Source organism: Physeter macrocephalus, chromosome 18, assembly GCF_002837175.3.
Source record: "Physeter macrocephalus isolate SW-GA chromosome 18, ASM283717v5, whole genome shotgun sequence".
NCBI classification, from domain to species: Eukaryota; Metazoa; Chordata; class Mammalia; order Artiodactyla; family Physeteridae; genus Physeter; species Physeter macrocephalus.
This window is the reverse complement of record NC_041231.1, coordinates 45,517,342-45,544,427: the sequence shown is the minus strand read 5'-3', so window position 1 is coordinate 45,544,427 and position 27,086 is coordinate 45,517,342. Positions and strand designations below refer to the sequence as shown.

Genomic DNA, 27,086 nt, shown 5'->3' with positions numbered 1-27,086 from the left:
GACTGTCCTCAGTTCTTTTCATTCTTTTTTCTTTATTCTGCTCTGCAGTAGTTATTTCCACTATTTTATCTTCCAAGTTACTTATCCATTCTTCTGCCTCAGTTATTCTGCTATTGATCCCTTCTAGAGTATTTTTAATTTCATTTATTGTGTTGTTCATCATTGCTTATTTCCTCTCTAGTTCTTCTACGTCCTTGTTAAATGTTTCTTATACTTTCTCTGTTTCCAAGATTTTGGATCATCTTTACTATCTTTCTGAATTCTTTTTCAGGTAGACTGCCTATTTCCTCTTCATTTGTTAGGTTTGGTGGGTTTTTACCTTGCTCCTTCATCTGCTGTGTGTTTTTCTGTCTTTTCATTTTGCTTGTCTTACTGTGTTTGGGGTCTCCTTTTCGCAGGCTGCAGGTTCGTAGTTCCCGTTGTTTTTGGTGTCTGTCCCCAGTGGCTACCATTTGATATTACGTGGAGCTGGGAGGTCTCTTGTGGACCAGTGTCCTGAAGTTGGCTCTCCCACCTCAGAGGCACAGCACTGACTCCTGGCTGGAGCACCAAGAGCCTTTCATCCACCCGGCTCAGAATAAAAGGGAGAAAAAGTAGAAAGAAAGAAAGAGGATAAAATACAGTAGGATAAAATAAAATAAAGTTATTAAAGTAAAAATAATTATTAAGAAAAAATTTTTAAAGTAAAAAAAAAAACCCCAAAAACAAAAAAAACTGGACTGTCACAGCCCTAGGACAAATGGTGAAAGCAAAGCTATACAGACAAAATCTCACACAGAAGCATATACACATACACACTCACAAAAAGAGGAAAAGGGGAAAAAAATAATGTATCTTGCTCTCATAGTCCACCTCCTCAGTTGGGGATGATTCGTTGTCTATTCAGGCATTCCACAGATGCAGGATACATCAAGTTGATTGTGGAGATTTAATCCTCTGCTTCTGAGGCTTCTGGGAGAAATTTCCCTTTCTCTTCTTTGTTCGCACAGCTCCCGGGCTTCAGCTTTGGATTTGGCCCCGCCTCTGCGTGTAGGTCACCTGAGGGCGGCTGTTCTTCGCTTGGAAGGGGTTAAAGGAGCCGCTGATTCAGGGGCTCTGGCTCACTCAGGCCGGGGTGAGGGAGGGGCACGGAGTGCGGGGCGAGCCTGCAGCGGCAGAGGCCAGCGTGACGTTGCCCCAGCCTGAGGCGCACCATGCATTCTCCCAGGGAAGTTGTCCCTGGATCACGGGAGGCTGGCAGTGGCGCGCTGCACAGGCTCCCGGGAGGGGAGGTGTGGAGAGTGACCTGTGCTCTCACACAGGCTTCTTGGTGGCTGCAGCAGTGGCCTTAGCGTCTCATGCCCGTCTCTGGGGTCCGCGCTGATAGCCGCGGCTCGAGCCCGTCTCTGGAGCTCCTTTAAGCTGCGCGCTTAATCCCCTCTCCTCGAGCACCAGGAAACAAAGAGGGAAGAAAAAATCTCTTGCCTCTTCGGCAGCTCCAGACTTTTTCTTGGACTCCCTCCCGACTAGCCATGGTGCACTAACCCCTTCAGGCTGTGTTCACGCCAGTCCTCTCCCTGAGATCCGACCGAAGCTCGAGCCTCAGCTCCCAGCCCCCTCCTGTCCCAGTGGGTGAGCAGACAAGCGTCTTGGGCTGGTGAGTGCTGGTCGGCACCCATCCTCTGTGCGGGAATCTCTCCACTTTGCCCTCCGCACCGTTACTGCGCTCTCCTCCATGGCCCTGAAGCTTTCCCCCCTCTGCCACCTGCAGTCTCTGCGCGTGAAGAGGGCTTCTAGTGTGTGGAAACCTTTCCTCCTTCATAGCTCCCTCCCACTGTGCAGGTCCCGTCCCTATTCTTTTTGTCTCTGTTTATTCTTTTTCCTTTTGCCCTACCCAGGTATGTGGGGAGTTTCTTGCCTTTTGGGAGGTCTGAGGTCTTCTGCCAGCGTTCAGTGGGTGTTCTACACGAGCAGTTCCATGTGTAGATGTATTTCTGATGTATATGTGGGGAGGAAGGTGATCTCTGCTGCTTACTCTTCCGCCGTCCTCTCTCAAACCGCCTCGTCTTTCTTCATTCACCATTTTCAGTGATGCGTGCCTGTTGCCTGTTTATTTTTCTAGCTGTAGGAAGCTAAAGTATCATTTATTAAAATATCATGTTACATTTTATGTCCTAAATTGAGGTCCTATTAGACTTCGGTTTAAACATAGACTCTGAGGTTAGGAGAAGTAGAAAGTACAGGTTGTAAGTCATGTTTAGGAGAATTTAAGATGTCCTTCTCCTGACCTTTTGGGAACACACATTCTCCTGGGTTCTGTCCAGCTTTACTCACAACTCCATTGCCTACTGATGTCTCCTCTCTGCTTTATTCCTGTTCTAGTTATCTATTTCTGGAAAGTAATCTCACAGTGTTGCGAGTTAGGAATGCAGCCTGGCACAGCTGGGTGATATGTTCCAGAGGGCACTGACAGAGGTCACTCAGTGATACTCAGCTGACAGAGGGGCTGGTCTCTGGTCCACGCTGGTTTAGTGCTGCACAAGGGTGGCTGGAAGGTGCACCAGCTGGTTCTGTGAGCTGGAGTACCTCCATGTGGCTTTGCAGCACAGCAGCCTCAAGGTCGTAGGACTTCATACCTGGTTGGCTCACGGCGGCCGGAATGAGTGTTCCAGCACACCAGGTGGAAGCTTGCATGGCCTTTTATGATCTAGCCTCTAATGTCCAATGGTGTCCCTTCCGCCATATTCTATTGGTCGAAGCACTCACAAGCCCACTCAGATTCAGGGGCAGGGACACAGACCCCCTCTCTCAATGAGAAAGATGGAAAAGAACCTGTGGCCCTGTCTGTACACATGTTGGATTTTTTTGTAGGCTTTGGTCCTAAGCCCTCTTCTCCATGTACACACTTACCCCAGGTGATGTCATTTAGACCCATGGTTTTAAAATAGCATCTTTATGTTGTGACTCCCAAATATATACCTCTAGATCAGACCTTTCCCTAAGGTTCAGATTCTTATGTTCTTCTACCAGATATTCCCACCTGATTCACAGGCATCTCAAACTCAGTACGGTCAAGCAGAGCTCTTTTTTTTTTTCCCCCAGAGTTCTTGATTTATACTCTGCAGACTGGTTCCATGCTGAGTTTTCTCCATCTCAGGAAATGCCACCAGCATCCACCCAGTAAGTCAAACATTTCATCCCTCTCCTCTCAACTATGCATCCAGTCCATAAAGCAAGTCTTGGCAACTCTCCCCTGCCAAAATATAACTCAGACCACCTATTCCTCTCCATATTCATTTCCAAGTCCATGCCACCATCATCTTTCCCATGGACTTACTAAAGTAGCTCCTGGAATAATTTTCCAAGGTCCCCAGCTACAGCCCTCTCCAGTCTGTTCTCCACAGCTACAAGTGATCTTTCAAGTGTAAACTAGATGACGCAGGGCCCCACGTTAAACCCTCAGGTGAGATTCTGTTGCTTTTTGAAGAAAACCGAAGCTCTTTGCTGTGGCCTACAAGGCCTTATATGACCTGGTCTCTGCCCACTTCTCCAAGCTCATCTCCCATCGCTCCCCTCCCCAGTCCAACCACAGGCTTCCTTTCTGCTGTTTCTCCCCTGAGGGTCTTTGCATTGTCATTGCCTCTGCCTGGACAGACCTTCCAGCAATTCCAATAACTAATTCATTCTTCTTCAGAATTCAGTCCACGTAATCTCCTCCTCGACCACCTGATTGAAGCACTGTCTCTCTCACACCATCACTTGGCCCATTTATTTCCTTCTTAGAAAAGATCACAGTCTGTAATTATATCATTTGTTATCTATCATTGTCTCTTTTCCCCTCCAGAATCTAAGAGCCATGAAGTCCAGGGACCTGAACTTTCCCCAGAGCCTACACAGGGACTGGATTGTAATATACTCAATAAAGGCTGATCCTATGCAGGTGGGCAATACGAAAGGACACATGATTCACATGTAAGAGACTGGTCAGAAAATTCTGGTTGAGAATTTCATATTTGTAGAGGTACTTTTTGCCTTACAAAAGGATTGTTTAAATTGCTTGTTTTTTTTCTTCCTCTGACTGAATGTTGAGTAGAAAATGGTTGGGTGAATTAATTCTCTTCCCCAGCTTTTCTATCTATAAAGTGGAACAGCCATAAATTAATTTTTCTATGTAAAATAACTTATACAGAAATGTAACACAATAGTTTACATGCTCTTTCCACCCCAGGACAGTTCCGAGGTCACACCCAAACCTATTGTGTGGGTTCTCATGGCCTCAGCCAACAAGGGATCCTGAGGTGGGCAGACTGCCCAGGGCACCTCTCAAAAGAGTTGGAAAGATTCTGCAGCAATTCGGAAGAGCTCACATTCCGTTTAAATCCAGCAAATTAGAATTTTTTCCCCTAATTTCTCTTTTGGATGCTACCCTTCCTGTTATGTGATCCTCTTCTCATGTGATGGCCTTCATACACTGCATTGGTGCGGTTTCACTGCATGTGAGGAAGCAAACATAGAGAAGGCAGTAGAAAAGAGACCAGATGGATTCTCCTTTATTTTCCTTTTTTTTTTTCAAAATTAGCTAGTATGTTTACATAAGGAGGGAAAATCTTGTGTTGAGAGGTCTCAAAACAAAAGTACATCTCATAAGTGACCAAAAAGACCTAGAGATATATTTATTTAGGGTTTTATTTATGACAATTGCTAAAAAAAACCCAAATATTTCCCTACCTGATTCTTTAGAACTAAGTGAAGAGTAGGTGTGTTTTTAGTATAATCAGAAAGCTTTCTGGAGTCCGTGTCTGGCTCTAATGTCATTGTACTGCTAAGGGCCCAGGGATGGAACGTGCCTTTTTCTCTCCAGCTTATTGGAAGAGGATGGATAAATGTTAAGATGACTGCTTTTGTGCAGTCCCTAGAAGATAGTCAAAGAATTCAAAGAATTTTTTGAAACAGGACTTAGTGGTTCAAGAGGATTACTATGAAATGTTCTGCTCTTCATGCAGTTCTCAGAAAGCAGATAAAACTGAACCCAAGCTGGAGACATTTTCATCTGGAGCACATTAGTCTATAATAATGGGACTTCATCTATTTGACTTCTGTGAGCAAAAATTATTCTGGAGAAGTAACTTTTCCATACAATTAGAAATGCTCAAAAGTGCTTTCAAACTTTTAAAGGTCACTTTCGATGTAAGTGTGCCTAAATGTATGACACATTTTCCTTCTCTCTTAAATAGGGCCCTGGTTCTCAGATTTGGCAGGTTCCAGGACATGGCCTGGACACCAGGAGTTTTAAATGTTCCCGGGTGGTTTGAATGGGCACTGAGGTGGAGGACCACTGAAGTACAGCAACTGTGAATAAAGAGCCGCTCTAGAACAACATTTTTGTCTACGCTCCTGAGGATACCTAGCATTCAGGGCTGAAATACCCAGGTGATGACCAACCCCCGAGGGGCGGCCCCTGTTGTAAGACAGTGACCAGGGCTGGAGGCTCGGAGACTGACCAGTAAGGATTCAGGAACAGACTCTGTGCTGTGTGTTTGCTGTCGAGTGTGCTCACTCTCCAAGCCTTGATAGGTGAGGTTTTGTGACACCGAAGAACCCTCTGATGAGAAATTGGAGGACTGACTAGTTGTGGTAAGTAAATGCTGGTTCACGCATTTTAAAGCCAAGTGATTTTTTTTTTCTTTTCCATTATGGTTTATCACAGAATACTGGATACAGTTCCCTGTGCTAGAGGAGGACCTTGTTGTTTACCCATTCTATATATAATAGTTGGCATCTGCTGATCCCAGCCTCCCAATCCATCCTTCCCCCGCCCCCCCGACTCCTTGGCAACCACACGTCTGTTCTCTGTGAGTCTGTTTCTGTTTCATAGATAAGTTCATTTGTATCATATTTTAGATTCCACATATAAGTGAGATCATATGGTATTTGTCTCTCTCTCTGATGTACTTCACTTAGTATGATAATCTCTAGGTCCATCCATGTTGCCGCAAATGGCATGATTTCGTTTTTTTATGGCTCAGTAATAGTCCATTGTATTTATGTACCACATCTTTATCCATTCATCTGTTGATGGACATTTAGATTGTTTCCATGTCTTGGCTATTGTAAATAGTGCTGCTATTAACAGCGGTGCCTGTATCTTTCTGAATTATAGTTTTGTCTGGATCCATGCCCAGGAGTGGGATTGCTGGATCATATGGCGACTCTATTTTAGTTTTTTGAGGAATGTCCATGCCGTTTTCCATAGTAACTGCACCAGTTTACATTCCCACCAACAGTGTAAGATGGTTCCGCTTTCTCCACACCTTCTCCCGCATTTGTAGACTTTTTAACGATGGTCATTCTAACTGGTGTGTGACATTTTGATTTGTAGTTTTGATTTGCATTTCTCTAATAATGATGTTGAGCATCTTTTCATGTGCACGTTGGCCATCTGTATGTTGTCTTTGTAGAAATGTCTATTTAGGTCTTCTGCCCATTTTTGGATTGGGTTTTTTGTTGTTGACTTGTATGAGCTGTTTGTATATTTTGGAAATTAAGCCCTTGTTGGTAACATCATTTGCAAATATTTTCTTCCAGTCCATAGGTTGTCTTTTTGTTGTGTTTATGGTTTCTTTTGCTGTGTAACAGCTTAAGTTTGTTTAGGTCCCATTTGTTTATTTTTGCTTTTTTCTCTGTTCTCTCTGGAGAGTGACCTAAGAAAACATTGGTACGATTTATGTCAGAGAATGCTCTCTTCTAGGAGTCTTATGGTGTCATGTCTTATATTTAAGTCTGTAAGCCATTTTGAGTTTATTTTTGTATATGGGGTGTGTTCTAACTTCACTGTCCAGCTTACCTAACACCACGAAGTGGTCTTTTTATGGGCATCAGGTGAAGCTGGAAGTTCAAGACTGCCTAAGACCTTTCTAATGCCTATTTCTTGTTATAGGGAAGTTGATGGCATGAAAACGAAGTTTTAAAAGAAAAGCCGTCCCTTGCTGATGTCCCAGGTGAATGTTTAAAGAGGTCTGTACAAATCTAGTCAAAGAAACTTTGTGTGCTTCACTGAGAACATGGAATTCAGGAATGTTAGAGCAGTAAGGGACCTCCTCACTTCCGGGATAACCTTGACCTACTTATTGCAGTTAAAAGACAGGAGATGTTCACAAGGTGGACTAATGCTGTATCCTAAAGATGGTGTCTTCACTTACTGGGTATTCTGTTTGAGAGCTGTCTTTCTATACATTTTAGAAAACTTATGTATAGATAAATAATTTAAAACTAAGTTATGGTCTTTCCTATAAAAAGAGTTGGTCATCATGTCCAAATATAACCTTAGGTCTATGGGAAAGTTAGTTAGCTTTACTTTCATCCTCATAGAGGCTCTGGCAGCTCTTCAGTGCCATGAGACACCAGGGCCGAAGGTGGTTTGGGGTCGTTCGTAGAGACGACTGGTCTTGGCCCCACTGAGAGGCCTCAGATTAGGGAAAAGTGACTCCTTTTGTGAGCTCCAAACAAAGGCCTTCTTTCTTTATGGCCAGTCAATCCTGTTAGCGAAGGAGAACACAGTGATTGCAGGTTCACTGTGACTGAAAAAAGAACTAATTAAATTTGCATTGATGACATTCAGATTAGTCATCTTAGTTAAAAAAACTTTTCAAAATTCTCGAATGCCCGCTAGTATTTTGGGATCTCTTCAGAAACAAAAAAAAAATTCCTTAAATTTTTCCCATAAAAACAAAAACTAGTCAAATTTCAGCTCCCGGCGTGCCCTACTTCTAGGACTTTGCTAGAGTCAAGCAGTTGTCTTCAAGACTGGCTGTGAGAATTCTGCCTTTGTGGTGACAGGGAGGAAGCACCGTGTGTGACTCTGGGGGTGGCTCCGTGAGCGGGCTGTGTCCTGCTGAGGGAGTTGTCTTTCTTTTCACCTTCCTAATCCTCTCTAGACTCGAGAAGACGATGGGCTGAGTGCTTCCGGAGTCAATATTTCCAAAAGCAGCTGAGGCGGCTCCATCTGTATGTAAGTGGCTGTAAGATAGTGAGCGGCTGACGGCAGTCTCTCTCGTTGAAGCCCAGCTCTCAGGCCACGGAGGCTGTGTCTCCCCGCTTGAGGTGGCGCACGATGAAAGTCCCCAGGGCCCCCAGGGGGATGCACATGGTAGAGGAGGCCACAAGCAGCCCAATGATGGCCAGTGCATACGGGGGGTAGTCCTTGGTCACAAGCTGGCCCTGAAGAAGGAACCTGAGTGTCAGAAGAAAGAACCTCCCGTGCGGAGCCTTCTGAGGACACCACCCCTCTGGGCCTCAGGCCTTCCAGGTGGAGGAAGAGAGCATCTGCTGCCGGGCATCCTTACACCCAGGGCTGCCCCAGCTCTGCGTGCAGGTCACTAGTGGCTCTGCTGGGCAGACTAACTCCCCCTGTGCATCCTGTTTGGAGCTACCTGGAAAGAGCAGCCATGAGACTAATCCAAGGCTTATGTTCAAGGCAGCAGCAGGGCACCTAAATGTAGGGGCTACCCTTGCCCAGTGCTGTCCAGTACAGCAGCCACCAGGCATAGGTGGCCACTGAGCACTGGGAATGTGGCTGGTGATGCACAAGAAGTGAATTTTAAATTTTAGTGAGTTAAATTTCAGTAGCCACATGTGGTTATTAGCTTCTGTGTCCAGCAGTACAGCTCTCATCTCAGTAGAAGTGTTGATGGACCTCAGGACTTAGTTGGAAGAACGATGGATGTTTCCCTAAATGCAAAACTGATGAGAAAGCATTTGAGGCCCAAAAGCCAATAAATGCTACGCTACCTTTCCACAAAGGAACCAGAGGACAGCTAAGTCCAGGGAGCAGGTACTTGCTGTCAACCAAAGCATGTACGGTTTGTAAACATAATGTCACACTGAGTGTGGCCGTGGGAACCACCCCACAGACTTGACTGTTGCTCGTCTGTTACTCTGTGTTCTGTGTGACGAGTACAGAAATTGGGAGGAAACATAAATGATTTTAGCAGTTTGACAGCATAATCCTGTGTCTGCTGAATCTGATACATATTTGGTGCTTGTATTTGCTCTACCTTTTTTTTAAGGAATTCACTGTTAATTGCGTTTTCCAAAAGTATCAGGCTGCATGGACTGGAGGAAACACCCTGCTCCTCCACTGCAGGGTGGGAAGCCCTGCTCGGCACCACTGCCAGAACCAGACAAGGGGGCGCCTTCCCAGCCAGGGTGCAGCGTGGAGTGTGTGGACTGGAGCATGGGCCCTGTGCACCCTGTCTGCACACTCCACACACACCATATACTAAGGGGCAGCATCTTCTACCCACAGGGAAAGAAATCCAAATTGGTCAGTTGTATTACTTTCCTTAAAAAGTAAATCTTTTTTGGTGAGTGTGCCTGTGCAAGGATAGCCAAGGCTCACCCTCAGGCCCGGTGCAGTGATACGGCTGTCCAGGTTGTTAAAGCACTGATGTGCTGCCCTCTGCTGGCTGAGCAGATGCAGCCCAGCCTCCTGAGTGCCCCCCTCAGTCCCCCATTCTGTCCTAGCAACTCCAGTATAAACACCAGTCCCTGCCCCACCCAGCTCCTCAGGGGCCATGCCCTCCAGCCTTGCTTGGCCTTTCCTGAGTGGCCTCAGTGGACAGAGGCCCCCAGGAAGTTCTGGACGGAATCTCACTCTCTTCACCGCAGCCCATGTTGAAAAACTCAGCCCAGGACAGCGGAGCTGGGCTCTGAGTTTTTTTTACATACCCGGGTGATGTTTCCATGTTGTGACAAATAACCTATCCCCACCCTGGAGAGAGTTCCTTGGTTTCAGAAAACTAGAGGCCCGTGCTCGTGAGCGAGCCTGGGGCCCGAAGTGGCAGATACCTGGGAGGCGTCCCAGGCTTGGTACTGCAGGGTCCCCGTGATGATGTAGTCACTCAGGTAGAAGACAAAGAGGCTGATGATGAGCAGCGGGCTCACACCGCCCCACATGGCCTTCCAGTACCAGTTCAGAGCGTGCCCGGTCATAGCCTTCAGGTCGCTTTCGAATCTGTTTGGAGGTGGGGAGAGAAAGCTTGGATTATCCATGCTGTTGGCACCAGGCAGTCCAGGCCACACCTCCCCACCTGCTCAGGAAGATTCTGTGCTGCGCGCCACTGATGTCTGAACGCGACCACTGGGCCATCTCTGATTCCTTCTGGGGGTCCTGGGGGCAGGGAGGGGAGAAGGGCTGAGGCCGCCACAGAGGGGGCAAAGCAACCCCCCATAGGTGAGTGGACCTCAGAGGCCATCCTCCTGGTGCCGGCCTTCAGCTGGAGGCTGCTGCTGTGCACCAGAGGGCAGCGACAGTGGGAACAGAGGGCCTGGCAGGACACCTGTGAAGCCAGTCCTCAACACCAGGGGACCCCGAGGGCAGCCCCACTCCACCCCTCCCACCCTGCTGTCAGCAACTCTCCTTCCCCCTAGAAACGCCGCCAGAGGGGAATCGCTTTTGTCCCCTGAAACCAGAGCAGGCTTTCTGGGGCAGAGGGAGGGAGGACCAAACCTGAAGGAATCAGAAGCACCTTGGCCCTGACCCATTGGAGCTGGCATGGAGCAGTGCTTCCCAAGTGTAGCTGCCTGCAGCCCACCATTGTGATTGATTTCCATCATCTGTGGGCTCTTTTTTTTTTAATTGACTCTTTTACCTGAATTTAGCAATAGCATGACAATATCCGTTTTACCATGGATTGGATAGGCTAATCATATATTTTTCTGGGACACACACACACACACACACACACAAATGAGTATGGAAAGTATCTCAGCACTTTGGGAAATGCTGACCCAGCCACCTCCCCGTTTCCCAGGAAAGGGGACTGAGGTCCAGGGCTGTGATGTGACTTGCCTGAGGGCACCCAGGAAGTGGCGGACCCAGGCCCAGCATCCAGATTGGTGTCTTACCTCCAGTCCAGGGCCTTTGAAACTGCTCCCCACGGCGGAAGAGGCAGCCATGGGGGAGGGGAGGGGAGGGGGCCGGGTGAGACTGTCACAGTGGCAACCACAGCCCCTGCCTCTCCTGGACTCTGCGGCGTGTCCATCACCACCTGCCCACCTGCTGCCACTGACCTAGCAGGACCCTGCACTGTAGACCACAAAGACCCACATGCATAATGTGAACACCTGGGATTCTCGAAACTACATGTGGCAGAAAGTGTTGTGAGGCATGGCCTTCACGGGTGGGTTTCCTGGGCAGTTGGCAGGGGCGGGGCCTCCTACCTCCTCAGTCCGTACAGATAGCACACGGCGAGCGTCTCCACCAGGACAATGAGCAGCAGGGACAGCGTGGCAGCGTAGTCGTTGAAGATGTCGAACCAGTAGTTGCCGGCCTCCATGGTGAACACCAAGCCGATGGCACAGCTCACGAGGCACACCAGACCTAGAAACACAAGACCAGCTGCTCACCTGCCTGAGACCCCGGCCTGTGCACCCAGCCTTCTGTGGGGCCCAAAAGCCATGGACCCTGAGGAGGCGCTGGCCATTCGGTTCATCCGCGTGCGCTGGGGGGCCGTCATGGATTGGCCTCTCTGCATGTGTGCGCCACGTGTGTGTGTTGGGCAGCGTGGGACAGGTGTTGCGAGGAGTGTCAGCAGGACTTCCTGCTTGTAATTCATGGAGCTGTCCAGTAGCGGGGAATCAAACTCGGTGGAAAAGAAACTTGTAGGTGTTGCTGTCTAGGGGAATCTCACCCAGGCTATGAGTCTGGTGACTGTTTATCCCAGCAACTCAGCCACTGAGCTCATGGGAAGTGAATCAGGGGAGGAGATTTGAGCTGCAGGGCACCCCTCTCAGGAACCCCTAGAGAGGATTCACATCTGACCGCAAGAGAGGAGTAGGGAGGGGAAGAGAAGAAACGAATGCTTACCCAGCTGCCACTACGCCCCAGGCACTTGCCATGCAGTGGAGCCTTTAGCCTCTGGGGCAGGTTATCAGGAGCCCCCTTCTACAGAGGGGAAGCCAAGGCTCAGAGATGTCGGCTAACTTTCCCAACATCCCACAGCACAGAAAGAGAGTGAGTTGGAATTCAGACACAGGCCCTTCTGTCTCCAGAACTGAAGCTCTGGCCCCAGTCTCTGCTGCCTCCCTTGGGCACCCCACGAAGTATTAGACTCTAAAGCTCCCACCTGCCCTTTCCATGGCCACACCCTACACCACCAACCAGTGAGCCCCACCGCTGTCCTGAGGCGGACACAAGGAGAACAGGCTTTGTGCCGGAGGGGAGGCTCACATAATGCTGGCTCCTGAGCACAGGGAGGCTAAGCGCTAGAGGGCTCTGGTGGGAGCTGGGTTTGATGTGGGCTGGGATGAGGGGTTCCGGATGTGGGGGTGAGGAGTCTCGGTTCTCCGGACACTGCCGGGTTGCACTGGAGCAGATGGGTGGTGGAGTGGAGCGGAGAGGCAGGCTTGGATAAACAGGTTCTTTTCCCTCACAAGGCAAAGGTCTGCCAACTGCATAATGGGTAGATGAATTGTGGTGTATGGTCTTAGGCTGGATTCTTACACGGACGGGAAAGAGGAGGGGGACGGGGGCGTACTGACAGGGCAGGAGCAGGAAGGGGCTCTCTGGTGCGAGAAATGTACGTGTTGCCCTCGTTATGTGTCAGTCAACACAAACGAAGACAAAAGCAGGTTCTCTGCTAGCCTGGAGAGCTTTGAGGGCCACGTTGGGGAGTTTGGCCTTTGCCAAGGTTGGGGTGACCACTTCACTTCCCTGTGATGTGGAGAACCAGATGTACGGGGGTGAATCACGTGTACCAGGTCCCAGATTGCCCGAGAGGAGAGCCATGGCAGAACCCCTGTGAGGCTGGTGCAGCCCACGGCCCCCGAGGAGACTCCCCCTCTGCTCACCTCCCCGAGCCCCACCACCTTCGCTGGCCTGCTCACCTGAGATGGCCTCCTTGGGCAGGTAGCTGGAGATGACCTTGCTGTCGGTCAGAGGGGTGAGGATGGCGGCCGTGTTCCCCAGCATGCTTCCAATGCCCAGCATCAGCAGCATGAAGAAGTAGAGCACCGACCACAGCTGGGACACCTCCATGTTTTTAATGGCCTCTGTGTAGACGATGAAGGCCAGGCCGGTGCCCTGGACGGCCTGCCCACAGGATGAAGACACCAGTTACACACCCGGGGGACTTAGGACTCCTTCCCCAGGTGCTAAGCTACTTGGGGAACCTGAGAATCATCCACGAGAAGCCACTTTCTGAGGTTGGATCTTCTATCTGCACACCAGCCCACTCAGGTTGAGCTGGGCTGGATAGAAATGTGAGCTGTCAGGAGCCCTTATTTGCAAAGTGTGAGGAGACATCTCAGTCAACTTGGAACACTGAGTTCCTCTCTCCTGCCCCAACTCACATCATTATGGATAAAATATAGTAAAATAATGGTTGGATAATTTCTGCTTCCTGTATCATGACTGACTAGGTGGTTCTGGGAGCTGAGATGGTGGAACCACAGCTATAGGAGCCAGAATGGTGGGGAGCTGGCCTGGCCGGCAGGCAACAAAATGCACAAGACTGCTCCGTGGCCAGATGCCTGCGGCGGTAACGCCGTTGTAGGGATACTGAACTGTGGAAATAGAGCCGCAACTCCTGGTTGAAAGGGCTCATGGCGGGGGAGAGCACCCCCTGGCGGCCAGTAGCAGAAGCAAACCCTGGGGAAAGCTTCCATTGCAGGTCTGAATTGGGTTACCTGTAAGACCACCAGAGATGAACAAGCAGTGAGCTTGCAACCCGAGATTTATAAACTGACCAGAAAACATGCCACTATGAGTGAAGAGTCAGCAGGAGTAAGAACTAAGATTTCAGCACCCTTCCCCTGGAATGGCAGATGTTGGATTGTCAAGATTCAAAATATAGGTCAGCTCAACAGCCTACCAATGGGGACAATGGTATTCATCCGCCCTGGGTGCAGACCATAAGGGAGTGATCACTTGCAGAGAATTTAAAAACAAAAAAACCTACTGAAGGTGGCCTGCTTTTTATTACCATGAGCCGACAGTGCTAAATAATGTCACTGATAATACACGCCCCCAGAAGAGAGCTGGGATGCAATAAAGGTGAACAAATTAAATAGCAAGCATGCAGGTCAATACAGACACTGTTGTATAAAATAACAATAGCATCCAATTTATTAGTTTAAAAAGAATTGGGAACTTCCCTGGTGGCTCAGTGGTTAAGAATCCACCTGCCAATTCAGGGGACACGGGTTTGAGCCCTGGTCCAGGAAGATCCCACAAGCCACAGAGCAACTATGCCCGTGAGCCACTACTACTGAGCCCGCACGCCTGGAGCCCGTGTTCTGCAACAATAAAAGCCACCACAATGAAAAGCCCGGCCCTCACACCGCAGAGAAGAGTAGCCCCCCCCACTCACCGCAACCCCACGCACAGCATCGAAGACCCAACGCAGCCAAAAAAAAAAAAAAAAAAAAAATCTGTTAACCTTTAAAAAAATAAATTGAATCCACCTGCCAATTCAGGGGACACGGGTTTGAGCCCTGGTCCAGGAAGATCCCACAAGCCACAGAGCAACTATGCCCGTGAGCCACTACTACTGAGCCCGCACGCCTGGAGCCCGTGTTCTGCAACAATAAAAGCCACCACAATGAAAAGCCCGGCCCTCACACCGCAGAGAAGAGTAGCCCCCCCCACTCACCGCAACCCCACGCACAGCATCGAAGACCCAACGCAGCCAAAAAAAAAAAAAAAAAAAAAAAATCTGTTAACCTTTAAAAAAAATAAATTAAAAAAATTGGACATAAAAGGTATTTAAAACAGGAGGGGTGAGTGAAAGTGTCTGAAAGTCCTTGTACTGTTTGGGAAGGAACTCAAGGTATAGTTTAACTTTAGACTTTGTTAAAGATTCATGGAAAAATTCAAGTGGAAAAAAGTCTAAATAAATCAATAACCACACAATTCTTGGGCACTGAGCCAAACTCAAAAATAAGTGAGGAAAATTCCCAGGTGCCAAAAACAAAAAGGAAATTTGAACTGAGAGCGGGAACACAAGCAGGCCTCAGAAGTCATGTGAACAGGATCCAGGCCTCAAAGGCAGGGGCTGAGGTCTGGGGAGCTGCTGACACCCTGGTAGGGAGGGTCACGCCACAGGGCACTGTAAGCAGGGAGGAAGGAGTAACAATGTTGCCTCATCCATGAAATGACCTGGAATGGCTCCACCTACGAAATCAAAGGGCCAAAAAAACTCCAAGTTACCTTACTGGCAAGCAGAGCTATGGGCCTTTACTGTTCCCTCTTCTTGAAAGGCATTCTCTAGAGACACCTTCTAGAAGCAGTCTCTAGAAGTATTTACATTAAATATAAGAATTAGACAAACATGCCCACTCTCATTTGCACTTCCACTGTGCTAGAAAAAAATTCCTAGGATCCGCAGGTGCCATAAGAGTTACATAGAAAAGTAAAGCAAATATAGACAAATGTGAGAATAAGAGAATTCATCAAGGTTGCTAGATAAAAGACCAACACAAAAACCATTAGCTTTCTTTTGCAATGAAAACCAGCAATGGTAGAAATTGGGAAATGAATGACACTATTTACAATAGGAACAAAACAATAAGGTTCACAGACATAAAGGTAATCAAAGATCTGCCAGGATTTCATGGAGAAAATTAGTTGCAGAATATAAAAGAAGACTTCAGTGAATGATGAGAAAAAGCCTGTTCCTAAATCAGAAGTCACAGTTGAAAAAATATTGATTGTTCCCAAATTATATTACAGAGTCAGTGCAATTCTAATAAACGTTAAAGGGATTTCCCACCCGCCAGTGGAACTTGTCAAATTGACCTGAAAACTAATGTGAAAAATAAAGGTCCTAGGGACTTCCCTGGTGGCATAGTGGATAAGACTCCACACTCCCAATGCACGGGGCCTGGGTTCTATCCCTGGTCAGGGAACTAGATCCCACATGCATGCCGCAACCAAGGAGCACGTGAGCCTTAATTAAGGAGCCCATGTGCCGCAATTAAGAGCTGGTGCAGTCAAATAAATATTTTTTTTAAAAGTCCTAGAATGTTGCTAAAATGGCCACACTATGCAAAGCAATCTACAGATTTAATGAGATCCTTATCAAATAACGCATGGCATTTTTCACAGACCAGAACAAATAATCCTTTATATGGAACCAAAAAAGACCCAGAATTGCCAAAGCAATCTTGAGGAAAAAGAACACAGCAGGAGACATAACTCTCGCAGACTTCAGAAAATACTACTAAGCTACGGTAAAGAAAACAGTGTCATGGTCACAAAAACAGACATATGGATCAATGGAACAGAATAGAGAGGCCAGAAATAAACCTACACACCTACAGTCAATTAATCTTCAACAAAGAAAGCAAGAATATACAATGGAGAAAAGACAGTCTTTTCAGCAAGTAGTGTTGGAAGCTGAACAGCCGCAAATAAAGTTAGAACACACCCTCACACTATACACAAAAATAAGCTCATAAGGGATTAAAGTCTTAAATACAAGATATGACACGATAAAACCCCAGAAGAGAACATAGGCACAACATTCTGTGACATAAATCATACCATTTTCTTAGGTCAGACTCAAGGCAACAGAAATAAAAGCAAACCTACCCATGGACCCAATCAAACATGAAGCTTTTGTACATCGAAGGAAACCATGAACAAAAAGACGTCTACGGACTAGGAGAAAATATTTCAAAATGGTGCAACCTACAAGGGCTAAATTTCAAAGATATACAAACAGCACGTATGACTCAACAATAAAACAACCCAATCAAAAAAAATGGAAAAAAGACCTAAAACATTTCTCAAAAAAATATATATATATGGCCAAAAGGCACAAGGAAAAAGTTCAACATATATAATTATGACACAAATACAAATCAAAACTACAACGTTATCACCTCACAGCAGTAGGAAAGACGATCAGCCTGGTCAAAAAAACCCAAAAAGTCTACATACAATAAATACGGGACAGTGTCTGGAGAACAAGGAACCCCTGTTAGTGGGAAGGTAAATTGGTAACAGCACAATGGAAAGCAGTAGGGAAGGTCCTTAAATATTGAAAAATAGATCTCCCATAAGGTCCATCAATGACACTCCTGGGCAAATATCTGTAGAAAACCATCCTTCGAATACACACATGGACCCCAACAGTCGTTGAGGTGAGATTTACAATAGCCGAGGCATCAAAACTACCGAAATGTCCATCGAGTTGAATGAATGGATAAAGAAAACGCCATACGTGTACACGGTGGACTATTAGCCAGAAAACAGAACAAAATCATGCCATTTGCAGCAACATGGATGGATCAGGAGATGATCTAACTAAGTCCAGGAAGTCAGAGTAAGACAAATATATGATATCACTTACAGGTGGAATCTAAAAAAGGATACAGATGAACTAATTGACAAAACAAAAACAGACTCACAGCCTTAGATAAGTAATTTAGAGTTACCAAAGGGGGAAGCTGCAGAGGGGGGAGAGAGAAATTAGAGGTTGGGATTGATACATACACACTAATATATATATATAATTATAAAATAATCATTGAGCACCTACTGGAGAGCACGGGGCCCTCTACTCAACACTCAGTAATAACATATGTGGGAAAAGAATACGAAAGAGAGTTAAGTCCTTGTATATGTATAACTGAATCAAGCTGCTGTAAAACTCAAACACAGCATTGTAAATCAACCATACTCTAATAGAAAATAAAAATTTTAAAAAGAGGGAAGAAAATGCAGACTATATTGCCCTGAGGCCTCGGTGACCAGGACTGGTGTCACATTCTTGGAGCCTGAGCAGGCTTGGGCTGTCATGGGGCTGAGAGCTGGGGAGGATTGCCAGCAAACGAGCCCCACCCTTGTATCTGTGGTGCCTAGTCCCCTCTGCATGGGACCACAGTCTCCGGATCCAGACGGGTCCTCCTACTGCTGAAGCAAGCCTAGTGCACCCAAAGGATGGTGGACCCGCTGGGAGGGAAGAGCTGTGAAAAGACACCGGATCTCCACGGCTCCTGGTGGTGGGGTTCCCACCTCCAGCCTCCTTCCTTAGAGACGCCCCACCTACGAACCACGGCACCATCAGCATAGCACTACTGTAGGGGTTGGGAATCAGTCTGCAGGGTGAGGGGGGTGGGAGGTATCCAGACACAGGCCCTTGGGGTTTTCTTCGGGCATTTTCCACGTAACTTACAACCCAGGAACACGGCTTTCTCTAAGCCTGTGGGTTGCCCGAGTTACCAGAGTGGGGCATGAAGAAATGCTGCCGCCTTGTGGCCGCTTCTCATAACAACATCCTTAAAACGCTGCTCATGGTCACTTAATATTCGCAAGGCCTGCTGGGCACTAAATGATCCCTGCTCTCAAGAAATGTCCTGTTGTAGGTAACGGAAAAAGAACTCAAAACAGGGCCGACTTTCAAGAAAACAATGTCAAGAGATTAACTTTACTCACCCTGTTGTGTTTTTTTTGTTTGTTTGTTTTAAAGCACGTGAAAAGATGTTCAGCGTCACCAACGAGTAGAAAAATGGAAATCAAAATGACGACGAGTTGTCCCCTGGCACCAATCATCAAAAATTCTCCAAAGAATAAATGCAGCAGAGGACGTGGAGAAAGGGGAACCCAACAATGCTGTTGGGAGGAAGGTAAATTGGTAATAGCCACAATGAAGAGCAGTAGGGAAGGTCCTTAAAAATTGAAAAATAGAGCTCCCATAATCTCCAGCAATACCACTCCTGGGCAAATATCCGGAGAAAACCATCCTTCAAATACACACATGCACCCCAATGGTCATTGCAGTAAGGTTTACGATAGCCGAGGCATCAAAACTACCGAAAATCCACCGAGATGAATGAATGGATAAACAAGATGCGCTACATATACACAGTGGACTATGTCTCAGCCAGAAAACACAATGAAATCATGCCATTTGCACCAACATGGATGGATCAGGAGATGATCTCACTAGGTCCAGTAACTCAGACACAGTAAGAAGAATATCATATGATATCACTTACACGTGGAATCTAAAAACATACAAATGAAATAATTGACAAAACAAAAACAGACTCACAGCCTTAGAAAAGAAATTTAGAGTTGCCAAAGGGGGAAGTTGCAGAGGGAGGAGAGAGAAATTAGGAGGTTGGGATTAACACATACACACTAATATATATATATATATATATATATATATATATATATATATATATATATATATATATATACACACACACACACACACATATATATGTATAAAAATAGATAACCAGTGAGGACCTACTGGAGAGCACAGGGACCTCTACTCAACACTCAGTAATAACCTATGTGGGAAAAGAATCTGAAAGAGAACAGGTACATGTATAACTAAAGCGGCTGTAAAACTCAAAACACAGCATTGTAAATCAACCATACTCCAACCGAAAGTAAAAATTAAATTTAAAGAAAAAAGAGGAAAAAAATGCCTGCTATATTGCCCTGAGGCCTCGGTGACCCGGGCTGGTGTCATATCCCTGGAGCCTGAGCAGGCCTGGGTCCCAAGGCTGGAGTGCACTGGGGCTGAGGGAGCTGGGTGGGAGGATGTGCCGGCAAACGAGCCCCCCCTTGGACCTGTAGTGCCTAGTCCCCTCTGCATGGGACTACTATCTCCAGATCCAGGCAGGTCCTCCTACAGCTGAAGCAAGCCTAGTGCACCCAAAGGACGGTGGACCCTCTGGGTAGGAAGAGCTTTGTAAAGTCACCTGGTCTTCACGGGTTCGGTGGTGGGGTTCCCACCTCTATCCTCGTTCCTTAGAGGCGCGCCCCGTACGTACCACAGCACCATCTGCGTAGCACTTTTGCAGGGGTTGGGGATCAGTCTGTGGGGTGAGGGGATGAAGTAACGAGACGTAAGCCCTCGGGGTTTTCTTCGGGCATTTTCCATGTAATTTACAACCCAGGAATACGACTTTCTCTAAGCCTCTGGTTGCCGGAGTTACCAGAGTGGGGCATGAAGAAATGCTGCCGCCTTGTGGCCGTTTCTCATAACAACATCTTTAAAAGGGGGCTTATGGGCACTTAATATTTGCAAGGCCTGAGGGGCAGTAAATGACCCCTGGTCTAAAGAAATGTCCTGTTGTAGGTAACGGAAAAAGAATTCTAAACAGGGCCGACTTTCAAGAAGCCAATTTCAAGAGTTTAGCTTTACTCACACTGTTAAAAAAAAAAAAACACAGGGATAGATATTCAACATTGCTAATTATTAGAGAAATGCAAATCAAAACTTGGACAGGGTATTATCTCGCACCAGTCAGAATGGCCATCAGCAAACATCCACAAAGCATAAATGCAGAATAGGGTGTGGAGAAAAGGGAAGCTGCCTACACGCTGCTGGTGGGAATGGAAATTTGTGACAGCCACTATGGCGAACAATCTGCAGCTTCTTTAAAAAACTAAAAATAGAGCTACCAGACGATCCTGCAATCCCAGTCATGGGCGTAATCCCAGAGAACACCATCATTCAGAAAGACACATGCACCCCAACCTTTATTGCCGCACTGTTTACAATAGCCAAGACATGGAAGCAACCAAAATGTCCATCGACAGAGGAATGGATAGAAAAGATGTGGTGAATATATACGATGGAATATTACTCAGCCATAAAAAATGAAATAATACCATTTGCAGCAACAAGGATGGACCTAGAGATGATCATACTAAATGAAGTCAGTCAGATGGATAACGACAAATATGACATCATTTACAGGTGGAAGCTGAAAATTGATACAAATGTACCAATTTACAAAACAGAAACAGACTCAGATTTAGAAAAGAAACTTACAGTTACCAAATGGGAAAAGTGGGGTGGAGGAGGTATAACTTGGGAGGTTGGGATTAACATATACGCACTAATATATATAAAACAGATACCAACAAAGACCTACTCTACAGCACAGGGAATTCTACTCAACACCCTTTAATAGCCTATAGGGGAAAAGAATCTGAAAAAGAACAGATCTATGTCTATGTATAACTGAATCAGGTTGCTGGATGTCTAAAACAAACACAAGAGTGTAAATCAACTATACTCCAATATAAAATAAAATTAAATTCAACAAAGTTTGACAAACTAAAATATGACAGAAATGAACTTATCTATGAAAGAACAAAAGACTCACATACATAGAGAATAGACTTGTGGTTGCCTAGGGGGGTGGGGGGAGGGTTTGATTGGGGGTTTCGGACCTGCAGATGGAAACTATACATATAGAATGGATAAACCAGAAGGTAGTATTCTACAGCACAGGGAATTATATTCAATATCCTGTAATATCCCATAACGGAAAAGAATATGAAAAAGAATATATATGTATAACTGACTCACTTTGATGTATATAAGAAAGTAACACAATACTTCAATTGTTAAAAAAAAAAAAAAGTTGCCAGCATAGCAAATATAATTCTGTAAATTATAGATAAAGGTGATTTTAGTAGCAAAAGTTTTTTGGAAAAACCCAAATGTCTTTCAGTAAGAGAATCCATAGGGAATTCCCTGGTTGTCCAGTGGTTAGGACTCTGGGCTTCCACTGCCGCTGGCCTGGGTCCAGTAAATTGTAGGATATTTGAATGATGGAATAAAATGTAGCTCTTACAATGAATGAACGGGAGTCCATATGTATCACCATAGACCAGTCTCAAAAATGAAATGTTGAATGAGAAAGATATCTCCCAGGACCTCTTATTTCTAGTTAAAAACTGTGAAGCAAAACAACATTACTCATAAATATATACGGGTAATAAAGACGTCAAAATGAAGGTTCTGGCCTCTGGGGAGTAGTGAAAGCTTTGGGGACAGTAACAAAGGGGATATAACCTTTATCCCTGAAATGTTTTCTTTTACATAAAAAAAATCTGAGCCCCAAATGACAAAATATTTACAGTTTTTCATTCTGAGAGGTGGATAGATGTGTGTTTGTTATATTATTCTTTATACTTTCCTCTATTTTTAAATTTTAAAAAGAGAAAATTTAAAGGAAGAAAGGACACGGAACACAAAGGAACTGTGTAGAGACTGGGATTCCCGTGCAGCACTCGGGGAGACTAGTGGGCAGAGTTCTCATCCTCTAAGAGGCACAAGGAAGAGATATATATATTTTGTTGTTGTTTTGGTTTTGTTTGTTTGTTTGTTTTCACACCACGCACAGCATGTGGGATCTTAGTTCCCGGACCAGGGATCAAACCCGTGCCCCCTGCAGTGAAAGCATGGTGTCTTAACCACTGGACTGCCAGGGAAGTCCCGAGTTTTCCCTGATTTTCACGGGATGTGCATACCCCTCAAGTTGCACTTTCTCTAGAGCAGCTCCCAAAGGGCCCTGTGAAGCGTGTGGGGAGAAGCAAGCCGAGACCTTGCCAGCACCTTACCGTTTCCAGCTCCGATTCCAAGCTGCAGTTTTTCATCTGTGGGAACACCTCGCTGTACTTGCTGGGGTAGGCAGACGCCAGGTAACTTTTCACCTCCTCCAGGTTGCTGACTGTCAAAAAGCCATCTTCAAGGTCGAAAGAATTGGTCAGCAGCAGAATCACCCTGCAGAACAGAGCAGCTGATTGACCTTCGCTGATTAAAAAGGCCCCTGTCACCAAACCCTCTGCCTCTTCTGATTAGGTGAGGTCGCTCCAACAAAGGGAATCTGTTGACTGGTGAGCTTTTAAAGGGCAGGGTGATTGTGAACAGCTTTGAAGAAGCCTCAAATAGGGACAGTGACGATCAAAGGAACCAAACCCATGCAGCTGGGCTATTTTAACCTCTGGACCAACATTGTCTGACAGAACTTCCTGTGATGATTGGAATGTTCTCCATCAGTGCTGTCCAATACGGCACCCACTAGCCACATGTGGCAACTGAGTACTCGAATGAGGCTAGTGCGACTGAGGAACTGATTTTAAAGAACTTACATTGAAATGGAAACCAATTTAAATCAATTTAAAATTTTAGTTAATTTTTTTAAACTTATTTTATTTTTGGCTGCACTGGGTCTTCATTGCTCCACGCGGGCTTTCTCTAGTTGCAGTGAGCGGGGGCTACTCTTCGTTGCAGTGCACGGGCTTCTCATCGCAGTGGCTTCTCTTGTTGCGGAGCATGGGCTCTAGGCGCGTGGGCTTCAGCAGTTGTGGCACGTGGGCTCAGTAGTTGTGGCTCGCGGGCTCTAGATTGCAGGCTCAGTAGTTGTGGCACACAGGCTTAGTTGCTTGGTAGCATTAGTGCGACTGAGGAACTGATTTTAAAGAACTTACATTGAAATGGAAACCAATTTAAATCAAAATTTAAATCAATTTAAAATTTTAGTTAATTTTTTTAAACTTATTTTATTTTTGGCTGCACTGGGTCTTCATTGCTCCACGCGGGCTTTCTCTAGTTGCAGTGAGCGGGGGCTACTCTTCGTTGCAGTGCACGGGCTTCTCATCGCAGTGGCTTCTCTTGTTGCGGAGCATGGGCTCTAGGCGCGTGGGCTTCAGCAGTTGTGGCACGTGGGCTCAGTAGTTGTGGCTCGTGGGCTCTAGATTGCAGGCTCAGTAGTTGTGGCGCACAGGCTTAGTTGCTTGGTGGCATTTGGGATCTTCCCAGACCAGGGCTCGAACCCGTGTCCCCTGCATTGGCAGGCGGATTCTCAACCACTGCACCACCAGGGAAGTCCCCCAAATTTTAGTTAATTTAAAATCAATTTACATTTAAATGTTTACACTAGCCCCTTGTGGCTAGCGACTACTGTATTGGACAGCATACCTTCTTGATGATGTGTCTTATATTTTGGGTAAGGGGCAGCAGAAAGTAGATCCCACAATCTCCATGGCTCAGCTGGAGAGCTCTTGGTTACTTCTGAGGTGGGGAGATGGGGTAGGAGAAACTAAGGTTTATCTGTTGAATGCCCTACTGGTGCTAAGTGCTTTGAATACACAAAACTGCCCTCATCCCTTCAGGCAGACGCCGACTTGCCTTATGCTCATCAGCTGCTGGTGGTTCTGATTTGAACCCTGGATTGAGGAGAGCAAAGCCTGTGCCCTTTGCCCCACACCCCTTGACTTCTGGTGTCTGCCTCCTCCCAGGGACCCTTTCAGCTCGGGCCTTTGGAGGCTCACTGCCCCCCCCCTTGAGGCCTGGGGCCCAACAGATGGCCCGGGCTTACTTGTTCAAGCAGCTTTCGTAGTTGAAGGTGGCCTTGAAGCCATAGATGGAGAAGGTGACGACGCTGGCAAAGATGGAGGTGGAGCTGTTGATGATGGACACGATGACGGCGTGCTTCTGGCAGTTGTTGGAGGGCTCGTTGTAGCTGGCGAAGGCAATGAGGCTGCCAAACCCCAAGCCAAGCGAGAAGAAGATCTGGGTGGCTGCGTTGATCCAGGCCTTGGGGTTGGCCAGCTGCTCCATCTGGAAAGCCAGCAGGGACAGGGCTGGAGAACCCCGGGTGGGAATCCCAGACTCTCAGATCAGCAGGAGGCCCAGAGAGGGGAAGGAACTTGCCCATGGCACACAGCCAGCCAGAGGCAGGCCTGGGGCCCGAACCCAGCTCTCCTGGCCCCATGCGTGCCCAGCCCGGTCCTCAGCAGATAAAACGCATCCTCACATCCTCCCCTCCACTGCCTCTTACCCGCAGGAGGTGTGCAATTGAAAAGTGTAGGGTAAAATAACTTTTAAAGGTATTGAGCCCCTGATCCATGACCCAGGCACTGCACGGGTCTGGGCCTCCAGAAATGGCGGTGCTGGTGTCTAGGTCTGGGTTGTACCTCAGCAGTAATGTTAGGGGGCATTTGGAATGTGATGGGGGCACTAATGGGGGGTGCTGCCAAAGTCATTTTGTTACCAGGGGCCAGATTTGCTAAATGAATAACTTGTCCTGCCCCAAAGGCAATGGTGGCCTCCCTTGATTAGCATCAGCTATGGGGTGACTGGGGAGCGGGGTGCCTGGGACTGGATCATGGAGAGCCCTGCGGAGTATGGACGCACCCCTGTCGGGAGCGGGGTGCATGGAGGTGCGAGCTGGAGGGTGAGCTGACTGGCGTGACGCTCCTGGTAAACAACTTGGTCCACAGGCTGGAGGGAGGGTTTGGGGTGAGACTGGGGTGAAGGCCAGACGTGGGGCTGGGGTAGCAGTCGGCTGGGGGCAGTGAGGACGAAGAGGAGGGTGGACGGAAGATGTAACGTCCCAGAATTAGCAGGGCATAGGGACTGCCTGTCTGAGGACGGAATCCACGCCCCTCCACTGCCTGGCAGGCTCACACCCACCTTCCCCGGGTCCACTACTGTTACCCCCACCCTTGGTCTTCCCCCTTCCACCCATTTTGGAAGGTGGCAGGATGAATGGGGGTGCCCTCGGGCCCCTCCCCTCCAGCCCATACCTTGGGAGTGAACATGTATGCCAGGCCGTTGGTGGCTCCGTGGAGCGTGAGGCCCCTGACCAGGTAGATGATGAGCACGCAGTAGGGCAGCAACGCAGTGAAGTACACCACCTGCGGGCACCAGAGGGCAGAGTCAGCCTCCTGGAGATGCAGTGACTACAGGGCCCTTTTGCCCAGGGCAGACCCGCCATCCCCACGAAACACCATGGCACTGTCTTGGCTGTTCGGGCTACTGACAGCTGGAAAGGTTTCGAGATTCCTGGTCAGGCACAGGTTCCGAGTTTGGGAAACTGGGTGGTGGGATGTGGATGCCCACGTGTGTGACCACCAGGAAATCTCTTATTTAGTGGAGAAGAAGGAACAGGTCCTAGAGACCTCTGTCCTCCACCCTCCCTTCAACCTGAGCTTCTTCCAAGGATTTGAGGCAGCCCACAAAAATACATCACACATTAACATTCTAAAACTGCTAGATAAAGATATCTGTGTAAAAAGAAAATGTGGGCAATCCAGCAAGACAAGCCCAAAGCAAAAGGCAGCCCACAGAATAGGTGTGTGAGGTGCTACCCAGTTTCTGAGCCAGATTGATCTCTGAGCTTCCTCGTGGCCCAAGCAAAGCAGGAAGCACAATCACAAGATTTATATTGTCTCTGAAAGGAAAAAAAAAAAAAGTCCAAGAGCTTGGAGGAAGGTCAGGTATCCCCAGGACTGGAGCCTGAGAGAAGCTTAGCCATGGGTGCCATAAAGGAAAAGTCTTGACACTGGTGTTCCTATAATAAATACAATAGAAATTCAGTGATTTTTTATGAAAGGCCTCACTTCCAGAGGCTTTAAAATTGTACATCAATGGAATTTTTTGTGAACCAAAACCTTTCCCTACTGACATACGTCATGGGTTCAGTGATGTTTTATCGTTGGTTTTCATGGTGGATTTAGAAGTAGCCTCTTGTATTCTGGGGTAATTTTAACTTTTACAAAGCCTTACGATAGGGACCTTCAAGTGCATGGATGTCCATTCAGGACTGGAATTTTTTTTCTGTATATCAACTTGTATGTGCACAAGAGCCCCATATATAAAGCAATGAAATACTTTGCAAGCTTTGTTTGTTTGTTTGTTTTTGGTGAGAGCAGTTCCCTTAATGTTTACATCCTCCTATGAGAAATATAGCTGGTGACCCAAGTCCAGATGAGCCTGAGTTGCACCTGGCCCTCCATTCCCACTGAGGTGTGGCACCCATCTTCCCATGAATTTCCAAGGTCACCAGAGTGGTGCTCTGTCCCCTCTGACCCTGGGAATGGCAGGCAGAAGTGGGGTGTGTCTTCTATGACTGCTTCTTAACTGAAAACACTGAACTTGAGATGAGTAATAAATCCACCTGAGATTACAAGAAGATAAGCCAGGTCTGAGGTGGAAATGGATAGGAGGAAAGAGAGGGCATCCGGCCAGTGAGCTGAAGGAAATCAAGAGACAACAGGGGAGGGGTGACCAATGTCTGTAACTACTGGACACTTAGAGGACACTTAGAGCAAGCCCTTGGAATCTGCCCCCTTCCCCTCAGGTGAACAAGTTTCCCGGAAGGCTCTCTGGAGTCAAGACCAGGCTGGCTCACTTCTCCCCCATCAGGGAAGCTGGCAGGATTGCTGGACACATGATCCAGCCTGAACTATTGGGAAAAACCACTTCTAAATAATCTGAAAAAAAAAATCTTGGAGGGGTAAAAAGCAGATTCCAACAGAGAAGGCCAGGATATGGCACACA

General features: G+C 47.1%; 2 protein-coding genes across 5 annotated transcripts in view; one reads left to right on the top strand and one right to left on the bottom strand.

The window, feature by feature from the left end:
• Nucleotides 1–5,807, top strand: part of SACM1L (SAC1 like phosphatidylinositide phosphatase) — a 72,473-nt gene extending 66,666 nt beyond the window's left edge. The window contains exons 21-23 of one of the 3 annotated variants that reach the window (XR_008615823.1): nt 3,824–3,919; nt 5,214–5,409; nt 5,687–5,807. Coding sequence is in view for 1 of the 3 variants with exons in the window: in XM_028479724.2 (XP_028335525.1) it covers nt 3,824–3,919; nt 5,214–5,291 (174 nt within the window). In the remaining 2 variants the exon portion in view is untranslated. Of the gene's footprint in view, nt 1–3,823; nt 3,920–5,213 lie in introns of all 3 variants that reach the window. The other 2 variants (XR_008615822.1, XM_028479724.2) reach the window with 2 other exon arrangements.
• A 2,178-nt stretch (nt 5,808–7,985) lies between these two features.
• Nucleotides 7,986–27,086, bottom strand: part of SLC6A20 (solute carrier family 6 member 20) — a 44,832-nt gene continuing 25,731 nt past the window's right edge. The window contains exons 5-11 of one of the 2 annotated variants that reach the window (XM_055080122.1): nt 25,331–25,441; nt 24,121–24,413; nt 22,361–22,523; nt 12,865–13,069; nt 11,200–11,359; nt 9,826–9,991; nt 7,986–8,196 (exon numbers count right to left, since the gene is read on the bottom strand). In XM_055080122.1, the coding sequence (XP_054936097.1) occupies nt 8,047–8,196; nt 9,826–9,991; nt 11,200–11,359; nt 12,865–13,069; nt 22,361–22,523; nt 24,121–24,413; nt 25,331–25,441 (1,248 nt within the window). In that variant the 3' untranslated portion in view covers nt 7,986–8,046. The remainder of the gene's footprint in view (nt 8,197–9,825; nt 9,992–11,199; nt 11,360–12,864; nt 13,070–22,360; nt 22,524–24,120; nt 24,414–25,330; nt 25,442–27,086) is intronic. The other variant, XM_007123881.4, reaches the window with a different exon arrangement.